Source organism: Hylaeus volcanicus, chromosome 3 (genome assembly GCF_026283585.1).
Source record: "Hylaeus volcanicus isolate JK05 chromosome 3, UHH_iyHylVolc1.0_haploid, whole genome shotgun sequence".
NCBI classification, from domain to species: domain Eukaryota; kingdom Metazoa; phylum Arthropoda; class Insecta; order Hymenoptera; family Colletidae; genus Hylaeus; species Hylaeus volcanicus.
Genome location: NC_071978.1, coordinates 29,611,464 through 29,634,511, shown reverse-complemented (window position 1 = coordinate 29,634,511; position 23,048 = coordinate 29,611,464). Strand labels below are relative to the sequence as shown.

General features: G+C 49.8%; 1 protein-coding gene across 3 annotated transcripts in view; it reads left to right on the top strand.

The window, feature by feature from the left end:
* Positions 1-23,048, top strand: part of LOC128874476 (protein dead ringer homolog) — an 82,326-nt gene that overhangs the window by 43,386 nt on the left and 15,892 nt on the right. For all 3 annotated transcript variants that reach the window (XM_054119312.1, XM_054119311.1, XM_054119310.1), the window contains one exon: positions 15,646-15,718. In XM_054119312.1, coding sequence (XP_053975287.1) covers positions 15,646-15,718 — 73 coding nt within the window. The remainder of the gene's footprint in view (positions 1-15,645; positions 15,719-23,048) is intronic.

Sequence of the window (23,048 nt, the reverse complement as noted above, 5' to 3'; positions counted from 1 at the left end):
TCGGTTCGGTCCATTTAACGTCCTCCGAGAAAAGAAGCAGGAGAAAGAATGAAAGCAAGAATGGCACGCGAAATGCGCGAAAGGCGGGTGGAAGGGAAAAAAGACGGCAGGAAATAGCGGGAGAGGCGAAAGGGCACGGTTTAACGCGATATCGCGTTACACGGCGACACGAGGCACGACTACGATCACTATGTTGCCGTGCCGGCTCTATAACGCGCGCGTGCGTCGCCGTTGCGTGAATTCGCGACGGTCGCGTGCCACACCTGCATTCGCGTACGTCGAATAGTCGCACGACATCTCCGGTATTGGAAAAGCGTTTTCTCGCGAGTCGTTCCCCCCAAATTGAACTGCTCCGATAGTTAGGATTTTTCAAAGTTTCGAAGTGCGTGGATTTTCTGTCCGTTGCCAAGTCTTTGAGTTGCTAAGTACAGGGTGCGAAGTAATGTGCATAGAAGTTGGCGACGAAGCGATAAATATCTAGATGGAGAATATATGTAGGTTGGTTCGTGACTAGCGACAAGCTTTGGACAAAACAATATTGTCAGTTCTCAAGGGACCGACTGGTTAATGCCGCACCGCGAGCATTGTTTCGATCACGAGCGTCGCGGGTCATTTCGCGACTCTCTAAACAGTCGTCGTTGCGCGAAAATTCTGCGTAGCCGAGCTATATATATATGTACAGGCGCGCGAAACGTATTATAGTAAACGTAAAGAACCGTATCGTTTCAAATGTCCACTATGTAGCACGTGTTCGAAGGCTCGAGGGCTTTCAAATGATAGATTAGCAGAAAATTGAACTTCTTAAGTAAGAACCCGAGTAAAACATTTTGTCCTCGACACCAGGGAAATAAAAAATTCATAAAATTGCCGTCCCCTCGGTACAAACGTGTTTCAACTTTGCAAAGAGTGCTGCGTGGCAATGGTCTTACCTGGGACCCATTGAAGCGAGGGAGTACCTTTTGTTGGCCGTCGCGGATAATACGAAAAGGCTCTCGAAGCGATCGCGAGCGAACGAGTAGTGGTGGTAAACCGAGAGAGTCAGCGGAACGCGGCGTGCTAGATGGAGCGGGCAACACGTTAACATTGTTTGAAAGCCGCGTCTTTGATCTGAGCCCGGTTGGCGTACATCAGTCGGGTTTTATGCCTACCAAGAATTCGCGCGGCCCCTCCATCAGCGAGCAAACATTCGGACTTTGGTACCATTCAGCGATTTAGTAGGGTCCTCGAGCGACTGGAATATACCCTTCTGCTTTCCGTGCCTTGCCTTGTTCGCTTATTTCGATCGCGTTGCTCGCGTAGCTCGGTAACAAATCGTTACCTTTTGATCGTCGTGTCCGCTGATTTGCTAGACGATGTCTGGCTAGCTCCATGGCGTATCGCCATCTGAATCTCGTCCAAATTGCCCGATTCCATTTTCCGCGCGTAATCTCGGAGGGTTGAAACGCTTCTGGATCGCACCGCGTCAAATAGACCATCTTCTTTAGCCCGATGTAAGTGATTTCCAATGGTGAACGTTTGTACCGAAGCGTAGCGCCTCGCAACTTCAGAGCTGACAAGATATCGATCGATCTTATCGAGTGCACGTATCTTTCGGGTATTACCTCGATACGATCGTTATAAAATGTTCTCCAAACGGAAGGGCCGACGACAATCGGCGGTCGAGATCTACGGTGCGCAAGGAGAGTATCTGCTGCGCTGACCGGAAGCGGAAGGTTTTAGGGCTATTTGGAACGCGCCAGAGTTGTCGCGACGAGCCTTAGGGCAGAGGGAAGGCACGCTCATGAAGCCATTAAGGTGAATAGATTCTCGTTTTCACGAATGCGCGTAGGGTCGGTGTGGCACACGGTATCTGGACGCGTCCGACTGCGTACGCGTAGGGGAGGCGTGCGCTGATGTGTGCGTGAGCGCCCCTTAATGACGGGGTACGGTCCGGTATAATGCGCGGGGCGGACTTTGGCGCCTCCCTAATCAATTAATCAGCGAATCTCACTTTTATCTGCGCCGTGTAACCACGTAATTTTCTCCTTCTCGGTTTATTAGGAGACGATTAAGGGCCTGTTTCGTCCCGAGGGGAGAGATATGGGGCGGGGGAATCGTCGAGCCGCCTCGTCGACCGTTCCCACCACCCCTGGGGGGAATAAACTCCGACACGGGACTTAATTGCCGACGATACGAGGTTCCCGGGGTCGTCTTCGCGGAAGTGACTCGTTCGTAGGACGAGCCCTATCGCTCTATCGATCTGGTTGCATTTTTATATCTTCCCCGTCATCTGTTTCCACGAGCCACGCGGGGTTATACGCTTCCGCGCCTCCATGAAACGATATAAACAAGCGCGAGCGTTTTGTCGTCAATTACGGTAATCGGCGAGGTTTCTCGCCCGCCCCGTCGACAGGACTGGAGCTGACCTACCGAGGGGATATCTCGTCCCGTCTGCAAAATGGCAGGAAATAACTGTCCGCGAGATCTTAATCGTTACAAATATCAATTAGGATAAAATAATTACACCTCGAGGCTGACAGTGCGCCCTCTAATCCTCTACTAGCGTTATCTGGACAGGTATCTCGCTCGCGCGTAACGAGACCCCGTTCTTTATCGTCGAATTAACGAGCTTTTCGCGGTGGTGCGCGCGACTCGCTCGCTGAATCTCGCGAAGAAGCGATGGAGAAACAGAGGGACGGAGACTCTGCGAGAAAGACGGACACGGCATGGTAGGAGGGTGGACGCAGGGAGAACCGCAAAACAATAACTCGCGAGCCGAGTCGATCCGCAGAGAGATCGCTTACGCTCGCCGAGGAGCCGTGAGCCTCGAAAAGAGGGGAGAAGAGAGAGATCATCCCCGTGGTCTGCTCCTCGTCCGTTAATGCGTTGCCACGAAGATCTATGGACTGCCCGTAGTTTATATGCTAATCCGTAAAGAGTGTTAAATACTCGATCATTTATCACGCCATCGCTTCTTCTCCTCTTTACCCTCCCTCTGTATCTCCGTCCTCCTCTTTTTCCTCTTACTCGGGTTCCTCCTTCTTCCCTCTGGCCCGGTATTTGTCGGTCGACCATCCGAGTAGCTTCGAACGCTTTGCACGAACATTCTTCCTCTTCGGTCTCCCTTTCTCCACCCACCCCTTCTTCTTCCTCCACGGTGTACTCGGTTCTCTCGTGTTCTAATCGCGCCTTCGAGGCTCCGTTTCATCCCCGCGACGAGCGCAGACCGACGAGTAATTATTATTTTTCACCCCTTCGACGACCACCGCATAGCCCTTTTTACGTCCATTCGCTCGGACGAGCTCGCTCCGTGGGTGGAGAAAGAGAGACGTCGGGGTACGTAAGTAGACGCTTGACCGGACAAAGCGGTTGTCCGAACGGGGAAACGAATCCTCCCGTCCATTTTTCACTCCGCAACTGGACCACGCTCGTTCTTCGTGGCCGTTTCTCGTGTACCCGATAGCACGGAAAAACGAGGGCATTTTTCGAATTTTAGACGATGAAAATTATTCAAGTACAGGTACAAAAAGTCGCGAGAAAGAGTAAGAAACGCTGAAAGGAATAAATACCATTGCGAGCTTTTCGCTCCTTTTGCTCGTGGCGGGAAGAGGGTGCTTACGGGGCCGCGAATTGGTAACTCCAGACGAGATTTACGATTCGCCACGGATAATCCAATAAGGTTGCGAACGATGAGGCGTGGGCGCAAATGATGGCAGTTCGCCAACCGATTTAACCGGCGGTTACCGTGTGCGTGAGCTATCATCCGCGATAGTAGGAAAGTCGCGTTGTCTGCGAGCAATAACGTCAGCATCGAATTCGAGCACGGCGAATGATAAATCACGCATCGACCGGTGATCGTATCGCGCCTCGTGGAAACTTGGACGACCAATAAATCTTTGCCGTACTCGATAAAAACTCGAGTCGCTGTACGTTTGACCGCGATTCGCTACAATGGAGCTGTACGCGGTGGCCGTGGAACCGAGAAAAATTTGCACTTTTTATTTCTCAGAAGATTAAACGGTAACAATGTTTCGGGCAGGGTTCTGGCCCGTTGGACGATAAAACGAATCGTTTTCAAAAATGCGTTATTTTTTTCCGAGTCCCTGAAACGCGGTCACCTGTCTGTGTGTAGACATCCGCTCGCGGGATGCGTGCAGCGCGTGCACTCGGCTCCCAATTTTTCGTACTTACCTACTTACCGGGTGCTTGCTTATGCACTCGTCGAGAGCACTCGAGATTCACTCGTCTCGCGGAGAGACGTAGAGTGAAAGAATTGACTGGGGAGGACATACGAGGAGGAGCGAGGTTGAGGGAGCTGCGTACCGGTATTCTAAAATTAAGCACGAACGCGTCCGACACGTACCTACCAGGAATCGCTTCGGTGTCTCCGGTAACCAGTTCCTCCCTTTATTACGAAAGAATCTCGAGTGACTGGGAGGGAAGATCGTTCGCTTTTCATTGAACGTGATCCGGTAAAAAACGAAGGAAAATTCGCACGCGTGAGTCGTGGAAGCAAACCGATCGCCCTCACAGTTGTGTTCCTGCTTCGAGAAGAGCGAAGATAATGATGGTAGGGAAGTTCATTCATAGCGTATCACTATTTCGTAATAACCATATAAATTAACTAATTACCTGATACGATGAGTACGAAAGGGTTAACGGCCTGTTCCGACGCAAAGCTCGTACATCTGACTCTCATCAGTGATCGATTGCAGTGAAGTGTTGTCCTACCGCGATGCAGTTCCAAGCTTTGGTCGGTAATCGGTGTCGCAACCGAGCAATTCGAGCTTCTTTGAGAATCCGAGTACGGGACGTCCATCGCCGAGCTTCTACGAACAGCATAGTCGACGACGTGGCGCTATTGGATCAGCGATTCGTAGAACATCTGTCTATCCGTCCGGTCGGTCGGTACGAGCTCATTAGACCGCATTTGAGCTTGATTAATTACGTTTTCGACGGGCCAGTCGTCCCTTCGGTCGAGACGAAACGAAGGTGCACCTTAATCCGGCCTCCGCCGACCCTCGAACTAGTCGTCCGTATCGGATATTTTAGAACAATGTTAAGATTCAGAAGCAATAAATTATCCAGAAACGGCTCCCTGCGCCCAGGTAAGATAATTCTTTGACGGAGGAGGCCAGATTGGCTCTTAGCTGGGATTAGAAATCGTCAGGTATACGGAGACACGCAGCGAACAACGGAAGAAACGCTTTGTCTCTTTGGTCCCTTTTCTTCAAAGTCACCGGAATATTTCCGTCCAGTCTCTGGCAACTGTCGTACTTTTCACGTGCCTTCGTAATGGACGAACGTTGGGCCATCGTTTGGCAAATGTATTTGGAAACATCGAGAAAGTAATAAAATGAAAACTACTCTTGCGAAAGTAAATCGAACGAAGAGAACCCGTTGTGTCGAACAAGAGATAAACTGACTATGTTTGCAGTTATAGGTTTTTGCCCGAGTCGGCGAATGTAAAGGGAACGTATATTTGGAAAGAATCTCAACTTACTCGCGAGAATGAAAAGTGCCCATTAAAAAAGGGAGAAAAATTAGTGCAAGGAATGTCCGAAGACATCGGCAAGAGAGCGATAGGCGAGGAACGTTTCCTGTCAGAAGTTCGGGCGTGTCGAGATAAAACAGAGGGTGGTTCAGCTTGGTGGGGATGCGGTCCGAGGAAACTGCCCCGTACGAAGCGAGACGGAAAGGTGTCGAGGGATCTCGACGGAGGGAGAGAGACGAGCACGTCACGAAGGCCACGAAAATCCTCGAAAATCCTCGAAGCTAGGTTTTCCGGAGGCCAGTTTTCAATGGGCGGCCTCGCGACGAGGTCGCGTTTGCCTTGGCACGTGTTTCTTCGGGAGCGATATGGTGTTTGTGGGCAATAAAAAAAAATAAAAAAAAAAAAGCGTGGGTCGACTGGACCGGTACCGCGATAGGTTGTGTCGTTATCCTCGAGAAATTCGGAGTGCGTTGACGTGGTTCTCTTCTTCGATGGGACTGAAGGATTTTAAGCCGTTCGACATGCGGTCGAGCGAAATTCAGGGCAGGATTCCAGCGTGCAACGTCGTCGCGAAGAATCCTAGGGAGATCTGCGCGAACATGCTTGACAAGGTGTGTTTTTGGACGACCATCGTTTAATATTCAAATACAAAATATAGTTAAGGACATAAACGGGAGACGAATATACCTACGAATCCGTGTAACCGAAGGACTCGCTGTGTACAAGTTACGCGCACGAAAAGGCGCCGAAATAGAATTGTCGGTCCGGGGGAGCAGCCCGTAAATGAGCGGCTTGGCAAGGGGTGGAGTAGGAGGGTAAGGGAACTCGGGCAGCCGCGAGATAATCGCGGGCGTTAAACTTTTATAGGCCTGATTTTCATTTATATGTTAAACACGTCATAACTCGGAAGAGGAGTCGAACGGGTAGGAAGAGAGCGGAGAGGAGGGGGGAATGAGAGAGAGAGAGAGAGAAGAGAGAGCCAGGGATCGAGAGCGTGTGTGGACAAGTTTTTCGATGCTCGTGGTAGGCTTGTTTCGTGCAGGTGTTGGTTCCCGAGTCGCAGGTAGAGATTCGAGACGCGCAGGACGCGGTCGGAGGAAAGACTTTTATTTCTAACAAATGAGCGGCAGGTATGACGATATAATATAAAAAGATCGGGGTTAGGATTATGCGTGGCTCGAGCGTGTTTCGGCCGATCGGCGCGAGAAGGGAGCGAGGGATGGGGGGGGGGGGGGGGAAGAGCGACACCTGATTAATCGTCTTTTTATGGCTGGTAAAATATCGCTGCGCGTAACGACGCGGCGAAAGGATACATAGAATACTTTTGCCTGACAGATACGATTTTCGGTGAATCCTCTTTCTTGACTCGGCCTCTCCCCTCGGGTTATTGAAATATTCGGCTGCTTTTTGTCCCGGGCGATTTCGTTCCGCAGGCTAGTGCCGATCCTTCGCGAACGGCCCTATTAATTTCTAGACGCGTTAGCGATCGGAATTTCTATCATTTTATAACTATTTGTATCGAGTAAATTAATTCTTCGTATCCTTGCCAAGGAAAGAGTTACAGTTTACGATATTAATTTTCATTCCACCGATGTTCTCGGTTCGTCGCACGGTTTTGATCACGAGAAAGAATCACGGTTATCGTCCTCGTGTCGCGTCGTCCTTTCAGCGCGTCCAACAATGCGACACTCTCGAAATCCCTTTGACGACGCGCCAGCGTCGCCTCGACTCCTACGTGACAAATGGAGGCGGTGGAATACATTACGCGCCACTTATCTCTCAAAAATATAAACTAATAGGTGTACAGATATACAAATGAGTGGTGTCGAGGCGCGGATGAAAGAAAGCGGGTGAAGTCGTCGGTCTCGGCATTGAAATCAAAAGGTTACGGTGAATCGGTCGCTCAAGTAGCTACCACGCCGGTATCGTGGCTCTTATAAATCCTTGACGCATCTCGGACCGAATGCGACGGTTTTTTTAATTCAAAGTCCTAGGCGTTCTTCGACCCGTGAAAGAAGCACGTGGACGCGTTTGCGCGACCCTTCGCATTCCGCGCGATCGCGGCGTGTTCTCGCGAACGGCGGACATCCCCGCGAGACTCGTACACGGGCTTATTAATTTTGTTCTCGGCGTGGAAGAGAAACCAGTCGTTCGCCGTGTACGGCGAGGCACCGATAAAAATTAAACGACGCCCTAAACGTTCTTCGTTACGGTAATCGTTTAATCATCCAGCGACACGAAGCGGTATCTGAGGGAGCGCGACTGGTCGTCGGTGTAAAGCTCGTCTAAAATCCCATAAAGAGTCTCGGTAGGCCTCCTAATTTCGATGGATATGGTCAACAAACGTCCGGGCGGATATCTTTTACAAGGGGCGGCCGACTTACGAAAGTGCCAACCCGGTGGCTTTTACGAGGATCAGCGGCGGGGCGCACTAAAAATTATTAATAAAAACGTTCTCATCGGCATCGTCCCTGTAAACATCGCTTTTTAGATGTCGTATCCGAATCGTAAAAGGATGCTCGGGGCGGCAACGTTTTCGGGGATCCACGTCGTTCGACCAGATCGAATCGACTTTGCCTTTTTACGACCGAGATTCTGTCCCACGCGGGACAATGTCCTGCCGGTGTTGCGTTTCGCGAGGAACACCCGCCTCGAAGGATACCATCGCGCGTATATCTATCTTTCCTCGACGGATTTGCGACGCTTCCGGTTCGACGCGGAACGACGTCATCTTCTCGAAGGAAGCGCCGTAAGTCGACCGAGGTGTCGACTAAGGATCTCGTGAGATATGGAAACGAGGGAACGGCACCTGGATAATTGGTCGCGTTCAAATATCAATCTTCGCGTCGGAGCCCACGGTGTTAACTCGGTCTATCGGGCCGAGGGTCATTATGCGTTCAAGGGTCGAGCAGGAGGTTCGAAGGGAGAAAGCCGGAGTGAGAAAGAGCGGACAAGATTGGTAGGGGGTAGGAGGTTGGCGCGAAAGAGACGGAAAGAGGTGTTCGGACAAATAGAAACGTTCACTTCGCTCGACTCGAGAGACTGTTCTGTGAGGTCGCCGGCTACATAGCGCTGTCGTGTAAACACGCGCTAACTGCCTCCTCTTGCCGACGCCGGCCGTCGTCTCCACCCGCCTCCCCCTTCTTTCCCCTCCTTTGGTTACCCTGGCTCTGCCGCCTCTGCGGACCTCGATCGCCACCGCCGCCTTCGTCCTTTCCTTCGCGATTCGCTTGCCTCTTTCTTCTCGATCTCGCCGAGTCGATTCCGAATTTAGTCTCGACGACTGTCTTTGCCACGCGATCGAGTTCGCCAGCAAGTGCTACGAAAGGAAGCCGAAGAGACACCGCAAACACGGGCTGATTTAAACCGAGTAATTTAAATCAAGCCTCGAAATTGAACGTACCCAAATAGGAGAGTATAGGTTTGGAAACGAGGAGCATGACAGAGGGAAATGGCAACGAATCCGCAGGTATGCCTATTCTGCAAGTAATTTTTCATCGAACGGCTAGTCGACGGCACTCACTAATTCTAACGTTAAACGTACACTAGTTAGATCTCGACACGAGAGCCTGCGTATTTTTTTTTGAACGCTCCGTCGAGATATGGAGGGGATCCTTTCACGGTTCGATAAATTCCCATCGGTCGAGTATCGCGGAGGTACAAGGAACAAAGATGGCCGTTGATACGGCGGCCAGGAACGACTGTGCGTTCTGTATGTTCGTTCGATTAACACGCTGGTGCGAGTTGTTTCGTTTCCTCGTTAATAAGAGAGCCTCCCCTCCGTATTTCTCTTCTTCCCGGACCGTAGATCTTCTCTTCCTCCACTAGTACGTAATTCAAGCCAGACGCATAATCTTCCCATAGTCGAGTCCAGGTAATTCTGCGGTCGCGGTAGACAATGCTCCGGCTGTCCTTTGCGTGGGACTATGACTTACTTGGTCGTAGACCCAGAGTCGTTGGAACGATCGCGAATCTTTTTTCGCTCTCTATCTTCCGCTGCTTCGTGCACTGCTTAAAATTTGTCTGATCCATTTCGTAAATTAACAGCTCTTGGGATATCTACTCGATTCGTAAAACTCTAAACTGTTTTGCAGCGAGCATTAACGCCACTGCGCAATTCTGCGAAAAAGAAAGAGAGATCAAGGTCCCTCGGGGTAGAAGCATTAATCGCCGATGCAAGGTCCCGCTCGCGTTGCACACGGCCACGAAGCATGGTTGCGAGCGGACCGGGAATTCGATTGCAGCCGTGTTTCTCCGTTCCCCTTCATCCTCCCTCCTGGCCCATCGCTTTCGGGCCCATCCGTTCCTTCATTATTTACGTCTTGATTTATTATAATCGAAGCTCAACTCCGTTTGATCCGCACCGAGGTGGGCCTTTCTCCATCTATCGCCCCCTCTTTTCTTCACCTTGGTTTCGTGCGATTCTCCTGCCCGCCGGAGACGCGAAACGGTGCTTCGAAGGCGCGAGAGGGAAGAGAACACCCCGGTCCCAAGAGTCTATGCCACTTGGAAGCCGTATTTTACGTCGAACGTCGCCGAGTTAATCGATCTTCACCGCGCCCTCTTGCAATTTTTATCTCACCGTGTTCTTCTCGATCGCGCGAACTCTCTCCACCACGGACGGGAAGCGACCTCGCGACGTCGAGCATCGCGCTGCTTTATCGCGATATCGCGATCAAATTGGACGAGCTACCGAATTAAATTCCGCGATCGTAAATCGTCCGCCTCGGCATCCTCGTTATCTCTGGCCTCGATTCCGCCGTAGAAAAAGGTCCGACCAAAAGTTCGCTCGGTGGAAGAAGTTATTGGCCAACCGATGCATCGCTACGCACCGATAAAGGGAGCTGCCGCGACCAGAGATTAACGCGTTGGTTAACACTCGCTCGTGCCGGGTCTCTGAACCCGGCAGATGGTAGGCTTTCCTTCGTCTTCGGAATCCAACCAAAGCTGTTCGAGTTGTTTCGAGTTCATTCCGTGATATGCCTTTGATTGAAACACGTGATTTTGCGATTAATATTTCAAACAAGTCGAGGAGGGGAAGGCGACGAGAAAAGGGGTACAGAGTAAGGAAACAGGGTTTTCGAAACGTCCGTAGCGCTGAGAGTTTATGAACTTACCCGTGGACAGCTGGACCGACCACCAACGATCATTCTCAGGGCGAAAGAGCAGTGGGGAACGGAAAGAAATCGTTGAACGCTCGAGATCCTACGGGGTCCAGGCGTGACGTAGTGACGAAAAGACGGACTCTCTCGCGTAGAAGGAGAAAGCAACGGATATGAAAAGGAGAAGAGAGAAACAGTCCGTGGAGATTATTAGGCGGTCGACATAAAACGTGCTTAGGTGCGATTTAATATTTCCAGCTACGAGCATAAAATCCGTCCGTATCGGGAGAGAACGGGAGGGGGGGGGGGACGCCAAGGGACCACGAACTTCGCTCTTTATGCTGGGTTCTTTGTGACGCCGACATCTGGCTTCATCGAACGTCAACCTCCTTTTCGTTCCTTATATTTTATACCCTTCGTCTCGTAAAAGAATGCCCCCGAACTCCTTCGTCGCCATCGAACGGACTCTTTATTTGTATTTCCAGGCCGGTTTCCGGATCGTGACTCGGTTCATTGGCGACACGGTCGAGTTATCGGTTCGTTTTTAATATCTCTATCCCAAGATACGTAGGCCTGGATTTTCATTACCCGTAAACGCGGCTTTTACGATCGAATTTAATTAGACGACTTGTCGTTATCACAAAAACCTTGCCTTTTTTCAATAACCGGGAACAACCTATTAATACACAAAGTATGTAAAATTATAAGAATGTTACGACGTATCGGTACACATTTGCACAGTAGTAATATAATAGAATAAAATCGGTAAGTACACCAAGAATTATTTTCGAAGAGAGGAACGACGACGTTATTCTCCAAAGATGACGAGGAGCGTGCTCGTAATCGTCGAGCAATTGTCGCGAGGGGATGAAGAAAGGACATGGAAAGCCTTCCCAATAGATTGGGGCGAATCGCTTGAAAAACGTCACCGATTCTTCTTGGACAGTCCATCGTCCCCCGGTCGGTCAAAGGAAGGCGGATGAACGCGCGAACTCATTCGGATTAGAGTCTGACCAGGGTCGGGGATATTCTTCTTTTTCCACGTGTCGATATCGCTGGAATAAAGCCGATTGATTTCGTTCCGATAATGGGAAACCACGGACCGTGTCTACTTTTCTTCGCTATTGGTGCGCTATAATTTGTCTCCCACCGTGACAAACGAGTCGCTAGAGGGTGTTAATTTATCCACAAAATAGTTTTCAAACGTGAAGTCTTTTGGTTTCTGGAACTCGGGAGAATCATCTCGTGTCAAATTTTCCCCGAACTGCATAATCTTCCGTAAACCGCAATTATCGGTCTCCCTGTTGATTCGCTGGCGAACCGCCGCTATTACCTCCGCGCTGTGCGATCGTTCGCGCGAGAAGCTGACCGGAGACAAAACCAGCTCGATATAAACGAATCCTCTGGTCTTTCCTTCGGATATACGAGGGGGCTGCTCAGCGTTACGCTTATTGCTTCTTTGGCGGTAATACAAACAATCCAGGTTTCCTCGATATTTCACCGCTTATGCGCTTACGTCGAGTTTCCGCGAATCCCACCCACCCCCGTGGACGAAAAGACGCGTTCGTCGAGCTGTTTGCCGGCCTGTATCGAAGGGATTACACAAGAGAAAGTTTTATGTTTTCGCGAAATGATAGATTGAACTTTTAATAAATAACGTGGAAGAACATTAACAATCGCCGGTGGTGAGAACGTACAAAAGAGCGTTCCGGACGCTCCGAAGATCTCGTAGGAGCGTAACACGAGCGTATGCTACTCGCATCGTAATAATTATAATTGCTCGTGTTATCTTTAATACCCTGGAAACGGGTAATAATGGTAGCACCGCTATTATGGCCGCTCGTATAACGCGCGATCTTGATATCCCCCGCTAACCGCGACGCTCCTCTTGGAAGAAGACGCGAATGACCGCTTACGCGTATACGTTTGTTCGCGAATGTTGCGACGTTGCTCGTGTTTGCGTTTCTTTTGTAAATTTTGCAGCCGAACGCGTCTGTTTCTCATTAGGTTTCATTGGACGTAAATTAGGCTCGCTCGCAGAAGCGTAGATAAAGCATTCCGAGAAGCGCATCGCCTCCGTCTTGACCTCGACAACGAAGCACCGTGCATTATTTAAAGCTGCACCCGTTTCCGTTTCGCTCGAGACACGACGCACCCTTATAAAAGCTTTTACGACCGGAAGTCGACCCTGCTCGCGGGGGCGCAGTAGCATGTTTCGCCGTACGGGTACACCTTCCGTGCGAAAACGAGACGATGCGGCCAGATACGCGCCAGCCAATTACGTTGTTACCACAATGCGTCGTCTCTTTGAATTTCCTTTTGTCAACCGCCTGGCTTTCCAATCTCACGGAGACACTTGTTGTTCCCCAATGTCTCCCGAGTTGCAAGATTTCGATGGAAACCTTTTCTCACCGACTCTTTCGCACCTCGTTCTCGAGAGTTCCGTCACGACGATTACAATCTGCCAAAGACACCGTGCAAACACACTTGCCAAGGTTCGTATCGCGGCAACGGTACGTTCGACGATTATCGTTGTTCCTTATCAACCGGAAAAACGCGTTATCTGGATCTCGGAGGCGGGAAAAAGAGCCGCGCATCGATAATTATGCCTCGTAAAGGTAACGACGCGTGGAGTCCCCTTCGGTTTGCTCTCCTTTTCCGCGAATTTTACGGCGACCTCCCTTCCGCATCTTTCTTCGACGGTCGTAAAGTTCATCGAGCGACTGAGCGCCAGGTTCCGCGAATTGGAGACATTTCAATACACAGTGGCGCACCCATGGGGGGGGTATACCGCTGCTTCGATCTGAAAGACAACAAAACAATCCAAGCAAAAGATGGGTGTGGTACCGCCGACCCGAAACAATCCGAGTAAACAAGAGAGAACTCTATCTCAAGGCAATTTCAAGGATAAGCGATCAACGACGTTCTCGTCGCTCCGATATATTCTTATCCTCGGGATAAACGACGCGACGATCGGTTGCTAATGACCGTTAATCGTTTGGACGACAAAAAACGCAATCGGATAGAGTCTCGACGCGAAGAAATCCCGGAGGACGCGGCGCTAGCAGCGAGACGCGTACATCGATCATCGAAGGAAGCGAGTTGCGTCCCTCCTCTGCTCACAGAGACGAAAGTAACCCGATCAACGTCGGCTGTATCAGGAATTATTATTCACCGGCCGTCAGTCGATGAGAAGGAGAGGGCGGGGCCGCGGAGCATGCATCATCGAGAGCAAATTCCGTTCGCCTCTCTTTATTTTACGGGTAGGTGAAGGATAGGCGAAGAATACGTAAGGGAAAGAGCGAGCGAGCAGGAGCGACAGAGAGAAAGTACGAAGCCGTTTCTACCCGATCTTCACGTGGCTGCCGTCAGTCCGCTTAACTGTAGATCAATCAATATACGCTGGTTGAACCCTCGGACTCGGTTTCCTCTCCGTCTCTCAACGGTCCACGACGTTCGTCCCTCTTGCTCCGACCTTTTACCCCGTCCTCTCCCTCCGGCTGCCCCTAACGAGCTCATCGCTCGCGCAACCAAAGAAAAAACACGAGAAAGTGGTACAAAATGGCCCTTGAGAAATGCCGTCCGTCCATCCGTTGGTTCGTTCGTTTGTCGAGTTGCTCGTTTCGATGGTGCGCAGAGGGTGGACGAGAATAAGCGGGTCGCGATAGCGGCCATTTCGGAGAACGATCCTTTTCAAATCCTCCACGAACATTTCGTTCGCGTTACGAGTTCTCGTGGCTAAACGATGGGTGGTAGATTCGCCATTGGTGCGCGGGTCGCTGTTCTCTTCCGCTCAACCTCGGAAACATCTCCTTTCTCGCCTGACGGTCGGCCGACATCTTGGCAAGATCCGCGAGTCGGGAACTAAACAGGATGAACGGCGGGTCCAGGCAGCAAATTAATTATTATTCACCCCGCGTGAGGCCGCGTTACGAGGCAGCAGCGCGTTTCGTTCAATGAAATTTATCGTCGAGGCAGATCTACGAGCCCAGAGGAACGAGAGAGGGGTCGACGGAAAGTGACGCGCGGCGAACGAGGACGGTAGACGCGTGCGTTTAAAGGATTGCCAGAATGCCGACGAGCGTATCCTGCGCGAACGACAGTGTTTTAAACGTTGGGACGGTTCGTAAATTTCAAACTCGAAAACCAAGACGACGCCACGCGTGTAAACGTTTAATACAGGTAGCGCTCTGGCAAGAGTTTCATCGTATCGCGCAAAGATGGTGACGCAGACGAGGGCTATGCGTAATTTCTAAAACAGAAAATCGACGAACCGTATGATCGTCACGTTTCGTATAGTTTATCTTGGAACGGCGACCAAAACCGCTGCTTGGGAAAGGATAAAGAGCGCGATCGTTCGTCGCGAACGTGCCGAGAAAAACGATAATCGCACTCAACGATTGCTCGCAAAGCGATGCTTCGAGGAGCTATTCAAAATAATCCTATCGTTTACGGAAAATGTGCCAACGACACCCGTGTTAGCGGATAAAAGATTAGCCGCTTTTTGTTCACAATTGAATAAATGTTTTTCAAGGAGACGCTACGGATTGCTTTTATTCGTCATTCGAATAAAGGTTTGGCTGTCTCTGTCGGAAAGAGTGACGATGAAAGGGGGAAGCTGGTCATATTATAGAAGCAATTAGAGGGTCCCGAATTAGATATAGCACATCGTAACAAATATGATAATATGGAGCCGCTAGCCCGAAGGGAGTTTGGCTTTGGTCCGGCCAAGGGGGGCTTTCGGGTTATGAGGCAGGTTAAACGGAATCATTAATAATCAGGGCTAACTAATCTGCCTGTCGCTACGAGCACACTTGTTTCACTCCTGTTTTTATTAGCCCAGCCCGAGTAACATTTTATTCGTGGCGCAACAGAGAGATGGAACGAGACGCGTTATCGACGCGAGATAAGACCATGATGAATTTTATATCGGATCAATGACGCATGTACCTCTTTCTCTTCTCGTTTCTACGTTGTTCCGTTGATCAGCGATACATCGCCATATGATATTTGCTTGAAGAGAGACGTCTGAGGCAACGTATTTACCTTTACTCTTGTTTGCTTTTTCAGTTGTACGAGATCAACGACGATCCGAAAAGAAAGGAGTTCCTGGACGACCTTTTCAGTTACATGCAAAAACGAGGTGAGTCTCGGTTCGATTTTTTAGTGTGTCAAATTAGGCTAAACATCTATATCTCGAACAGCTCTGCTCGAGAGCAATCGAAAGACACTTTGGTGTCGATTCTCGGCTGAATTCGAAACGCAAACAACGGAGAGGATCGTATCGTTTTTCGAAATAGACACGCGAACAACCGAATTCATTAATGCGCCTCGAGCCATCTTCGTGTCGCAGTTTATCATCGTCCAATCCGCGAATCATACGCGGGAATTAATTCTGTAAATATTGATCGTTCCGATCGACGTCCAAGGCCAGATTCGCCGGCTGGCGAAAGAATCTTCTCGCGAGACTGACAACCGAGTCCCGTCCACGAACAAACTCGTCCCCACATTTGTCTCCATCGTCGAGGCGAAGACGTATTACGATTTCTTGGCACGCACTCGCGTTCCAAGCGGGCCTGCAATTTTGTCATAATCCGGTGGACGTCCAACGCGGGACGTCTCCAAATCCCGAAACGAATCTCCGGATTTAACCTACGCAGACCACCTACGCTTCGTGTCAGAAACGTGCTTTTCTTTCGAACAAACGTTTAGAATGTTTAGATGGTACCAAAATATCTATCATCGTATTATTTCAACGTCTGATCCGAATAAGAGACTCTATCGTAATGGATGATAAACACTTTCTTGTCGACGAGGGGGCCATCGGAATTTCAATTATAAAATAAATGAGAATCTTTAACGTTGTTTATTGTTTTCTTCTTTTCGCGAGAAAATTAGGCTACAGTGAATGAAAAAGTAGACGCGCAAACGATATCTGCCGGTTATTTATAGCTCGCGCACCTGTCGACAACCGGTGCATTGTCGCGCGATGGTATTCGCGTCGTTGTGCGAACTTCGGAAACCGTGCCAAGGTATTTAGAATTCGGTGAATACGCAGTGCGATGCGCAACCGAGCTGATAAACGCGTCACCAGCGAGCGATTCGATCTCTCCTCGGCGCAACGAACCCTCGTGAGTCGTTTTTCATCGAGTCGCGAGTGCCTGAATTTCCCTTACTTTTTTACCCGACTTATTTACCCTACTCGCGCATTTATCTATTCTCATAAAATGCTCCCACGTCTTCGCCCATAATTCACCGGATACTTTGTCACTATTTTTTTTTTTCTTGGACCTTTCGCATTCTCGAGGTATCCCGCTCGCAATACTTTCCCCTTTTTTCTCACGATCTTGCGATACAATTTCATTTGTTGATTCTATGTATCGGGTGTGTTATCTGAGCGGTGAGTCAAGCACGCAAATAACTCGCGATACGCCAAGTGAATAGCGTATAAATGCGTACTTTGCATGTACTTATATTAAGTCAAATGATACAGAATTTAATTTCTCGAATAAGGCACAAGTTTTAATAAACTTTGTTCGTTATTTTAACATCGTTATTCGAGAAATGGGCCACGAGGGGGGTTGCCCTTAACCAAACGGAAGTTATTGTGCTGTTTCAACGGCCGGCGGTGTAATTAATGCGAGCGTCACAGGTGTAATGTATTCGGTACACGTGTAATCGTGCTCGTTCGGAATACCGGCGATAGACGATTCGACGAGGGTTTTGCCGTTGCGAAAATTGTGAGACATTATTCACGCTGTCCGCGGCGGCGGCGGTTGAAGACGACGCGGACACACGTGCGACCCGCATCTCGTTTCCTGCACACGTGGATTCTCGGGACGCTTCGCGTCTAGTCGCGTCCGAGCGGCTCGTAAACGTCCACGTGGTTAAAAGGTTCGATAACACGTTGCATCTGCCTCCGCTAGACGATCCGAAATTAGATTCCGAGACTTTCGAAACAACGGAACCGCAAAACATTGCCCTATTCGCTACTTCTCGGTTGGACGTTGAACATAATTGCGATCAATTCACCACTCGAGCTCGGATACCTTTTTGTGGGAATAATATCTACAAAATCTACATCATTATCTGGTCATTTCTATTTAAATTCTGATATTTCGTGAAAAATCGTCAACGACGATCATTGAAAAGGTTGCTCGGTCGAAGAACCGGAAACGTCGGCCCCTAATTAGAAAGACGGTGACTGGTCCATCAATCAACGACGCGAACGATGCGCCCAGGTCATTCCGTTCCCTTTTTCACTCTTCGCAAAGCCACGATGCGCGACTCTCAGTCTGCGACGATGCTATTATTGAACCTACTTCCCTAGCAATAATTAGAGTAGATTGGGTAAACCATTTCGCGTTTGTCTCCTTCGATGTCTCGTGTCTCATTTCGGGAATGAACATTTGACGTCGTCGCAGCGCCCGTTATCCGCGTTGGAACGGATCGTCGATTCTCCCAAAGCTTTGTCTTCGTCGGAAATTATACCTCGGGGAGAAAGGTGTAGATACAATTCGCATCGTATAAATTTCCAATCACCGCCGATTGATCTTCTGATGATGCAGTCTTTACGAGGTCGATTATAAAATCGCGAGGGGAAAGGGTGGAGGACAGAGAGAATAAAGGGTAGAAGCTCGAAGTGAGAGAATCTGGCTGGGGGCGAGATCCCCCGCGGGGCCCGTTATTGTGCCGACGCGAACAATGATTCGACGCTAACGCGATTCATAACACCTCGGCCATGTCCGTGGGTATAAAAGACCATTCATCACATCCGGCTATATTAGTCGAGCCATCGGCAATCTGTGTTTGTTATCGACGCTCTCTCCGAGGAGCTATCTAACAGCTCGCGCCTCGATCGAATTAATTGCCGTGAATCGGTTCGGACCGTTACGAAATCGTCGATTCGCGACGGACCTTAACCCTTTGACCGGTGAATTCTCGTACCTACTACCGGCTAACCTCCTATAGTAAAGTTTTTCTTAAAGTTTCACCAATATCCGATCCAAATTTCATCGATGTCCAACAGTTTGTAACGTTTCCTTGCGAGTAAGTCGCGCGATAACCGTAACTGGGTCTTTTCCTCGGCTCGCAGTAACGACAGGATTATCTTAATTAACGGTCATAAAGTTAATCATCGATAGGACGTTCCTGTCCGACTGTCTAATCGGGTTTCTCGCGAAAAGACATCGAGGTACCATTCCCGCGGCGCTTATCTCTCGATGACCTTTAAATTCGGCTCGGTAGTGGATACTACGAGTTTTGCAACTAAGTGTTCGTGTGTCAAAAGTGCCGACCAGGCAGGCGGAACACACAAATTCGCGTAAACGGGGCATAATCGGTAGCGATAACTCGAACGATAAGTGAGAACCGGTTCGACTCGAGGAACGACACGTTTGTGGTTCAGAAATCCGGTGTAACCGCTGGAGCGTGTAAGGTGTAGACGTTGGAAGGAATTAATTGACGAACATTGCCTCGAGGCTGTCAATAGTCGCCTATCATTTTTCCGGATATGCTAAAACTTGGATTAAGTAGAGGGGAATCTCGCGCGATAATCGAGGTTTGTTTGTAGTCGAGCGAAGCTTATCAGGGATGCATTTCAGAGAACAGGACTTCTCGTTTCCGTTGTTCGATAGGATCGCGAAGACTACGATGCAGTTTGCGCGAACAACAGTCGCGGAGCTCTCTCCGGCGTCTATCGAAGAGGAACGTTCTTTATTTATCGCGCGTATTGCTAGCACCTCTTCGGGCCGACCGTTATAAATCTCAAGCCATTTAATATGCAAATCCCGGCACCACCGACAGCCCGGGGTCTCTTGGTTGCTTTTTTCATCGCGAACGAGTTTCAATCGCCAATGTAATTCATACTGCAGCGGACGACCGCGCGAGAGCAATGCCATTCTCTGTCGAATACGTTATTATCTTACTCCTCTGGGCCCCTCCTCTTCCTCTTGCCGCGCGCGTTCCTCATCCTCGATGTTCCCCGGGCCGGCAGTTACGCGCCAACACTCCCACGAGCTCTCCCCGCTTTAATGATATCCGCTCAATTTCAACGGACGTCGATAAGAGGTTTTCGCGCCTCGATACCATATCTTTCGTTTTTACTCGCACGTCCCAGTTAATCATACCGCGCGAGGGGGCGACAAGGAGTTGACTTTTTCAGCGGATCGTTGCACCGGTGAAAAGTATTTGAACGGGCAGCGATCAGGAGGTCTAAAAGTGCGTTGCACCGTGCGAAGTCGCGAGTCGCGTTCTCCAGCCTCTTCGAGAAAAAAGACTGTTTTACGCGCCGCGGGCAACGCGGTAACGGCGCTGAGAACACGTGTTCGGCACGAACACTATTCGCTACACACTTGTGAACAGGCACGCCGTGCGTGCCGTCTGCGTACACAACGCGTGTTACATAGGTTATGCGTTGCCCCGTTCTCGCGGGCCTCCATTCTTCTCGATACTTTGTACGAGTTCAGAGATTGTTGCGGTTGGACGCTTGCGAAACAGAAGGTGCCCTTCTCTACTCGGATTCGAGATCGGGAGTTATCATCGTCTGGCACAGGTTGACCTTTCGCCAGGAATCCGTCAAAAATCGTTTAACGGGTACCGTGTTGCGCGACCGTTACCTTTAAACGGTATTCAAAGACTTCGTTCTTCATCTATCGGCTCTCGTCCGCGACATCGCGTCCTCATACGTTCACAAAATACACGCGAACAAACCTCGCGCCACCGTTCCGCTTTCATTATGCAACGGGAAAGGGACGACGTGATTTGTCGGCGCCTGATCTTTTTTCTCCCTTGCCTCCACGAGCGTCTTATTTTTTCTCGTGCTTTTCTTATTATTCGGTATTTTGTGCCGGGAGCACGTTCGTACGCCGTTACTCGATAACTGCGTCTCGTCACGGCATACCTACCGCAACTAGTTCGAATGTTGACTTCACCTCCCAACAACGCAAGCAACGTTCTCGCGAAAATAGTTTCGCCTTCGTTCACCGGTGCGACCAGGCTCCACGTTGCGCTTCGGATGCAGATCGGAGGCACGCGACGCGACGCTGCGAACAGACGGTGTTTCTCGGATCGGAACTTTGTAACCGTATTCGATAATTACAACGTCCTTTGGTACTCGGTACGTTAACCCATTTGTTTCCAAAAGGCGACGAAAGCTTCCCGATCGCGCCGATGAGCTCGCGACGAAGAATCAAATCCTCGAAGAAACTAGGGGGCGGTCCGGCTCTCTCGAAGGCTTTATTACGTAATAAATATTAAAATTCATACGGGTTGCACCTCTACCGAGAATCGATCTTCGAACGGTCCAAAGGGACGGCTATAAAAGTCGAGAGGAGAGAGACGCTGTTCTTCCTCTGTACCGAAAGGCAGCTCCTCTGTCGTACGACGCTATTTTACTTTTATTCGAGCAGATCCATTCTTGGACGGTTTACGATCTCTGGTACCGTATGGTCCCTTGCGCGTCTTTGTGAGACGCGAGACAGCCTTCCGTTAAACGAGGCTCGTGCTCTTTGCCGCTGTGTCCGTAGAAATCGGTTTGATTAATTAAGAGATTCGAGGAAGCTCCGAAACGATCCGAGGGAGACTATACTGTTTCGTACAGTTTCGTTCAGGACGTGATAATTGAATCTGCAAACGTAGCGGAGGAGAACCGATACAAGGTGTTTGATACGAATTGGCTAACACACGATTAGAAGATAGGAGGAGATAACGTAAATTTTAGACTCGAGTAGTTTCTAGAAACGAGAGAGATAGTCTCTGTCCAGCGGCAGGTCTTCGCCTCCTCCGCAAGCCTCGGGTTTCTACCTTTATTTGTATCTCAGCTAGCCGCTCCAATGTCGTTTTATCGCGTTTACGACCTTGTCGAGCAAACGTACGAGCCAGCGTGGACGTTCGACGACGACAGACAGAGTCAATTCAGCTTGTCCATAAACACCCATCCACGGTTACCTCCATAAAACGAAATAAAGTCCTAGCGCGCGCGCATCGTCGAGTCCCGACGATGGGCGGACTCTCCCCGTTCCTGCGAGTGATGGATTTCCTCTTTGACGGATCGCTCGTAAACCTCCTCTAAATGTTTTCTCGGAAACGGAGAGAGAGCCAATACGGTATTTCCAAGCTCTCTCGCGCCACCGCAGTTTGCGAGCTCGCTCGCTCTTAAAGTCGTCGGTTGGCCGCCTCGTCGTTGCTGGATCATGGATCAGGCTGCTTAGGGCCACCCGCTGTTTTTAGAGGGTCTTAAATCGGGATTATGTCGGGATTAGAGTATCCTGTGCACGGTGTGTCCTCTCTTCTGGTAGCGAGCAAAGGATTGCACCGAGCCTGTTCTCCGACAGCGGAAACGATCCTTCGGCCATCCCCTAGAGAAATCTCGAAATCTCTCTTTAATTCCAACGGCGATCGATTCTATCGAAAATTTTTACCATTTTTTTTTTATTACGATCAGACGAAGCACCGATTCGTCTTCTCCGTCCATCTATCCGACACGTTCGAGCTTCCGTTCGTTTAATTGCTTCGCACGGTCAGCGCCTCCTCCCCAATTCCTCCCATCGGTCCAGTCTCGGATGCTTGCGAATCGGAGAAACGGCCGTCGATCGTCTTCGCATTTCCAAGAAGTTTCGTGATAAGTTTGATTAGTGGTCCAGGAGAATCCGTGACTCCTCCGCTCGGCCACGAAGAAAAAAGGGGTGAGCAATCATCGGCAATTATTCGGAATCTGAGAATATAACGACGTTCACCGGCTGATGATTGATGCCTCGGAGCAAACGCGGCTCAGACCGCGCGGAGATCGTTGTGTTTTCGTGCAGAAGTCCCGAAATTCCTTAGACATTAATTATTATAATGCGAATCCGATGCGATCTGACCATAACCACCGACATTCCGACGACCGGTAGCCGAATATTTGTTCGCGTGCCACGCAACCGGAGCCATGTAAATCGTGTCATTTTTTAGAAAATTACGGTGGAATTCGACCGGCTAGGATAGTTTCACCTCCTTTAGAGAATTCGTCTCCTACGCCGCCTTGAAATTGCTCCACTTATATTGTAACTGGAGGTAGACATTTTTGAAGGAAAGACGAGCCGAAAATTAGGAAGAGTGATCTGAATAGAAGAATGCCTTCGTCTTTGTGTTACCGATTCTGGTCAGATGGGAATCCGCTACTTTACGTTAGCTGCCAACCACTCTGTTCGTGACTAAGAAAACGGGCAAAAATTTTAATGTAAAGGCTAGATTCGAGTGAAAAGACAAAACGGACCTGGAACAAGCTGCGCGCGTGGCGCAAAGTTTCAGAGCGGTCGAGCGGAAGTTGCGGGCGGCGTTAGTACACCTGTCCAATTAGTTTCTCGGCTCGTGCTCGAATTCGACCTACATTTTCCAGCGGCGTACAAGTGACCGGGTGGCTTCCAGCATCCGTGAGAAAGAGCGAGCGAGAGAGAGAGAGAGAGAGAGAGAGAGAGAGAGAGAGAGAGAGAGAG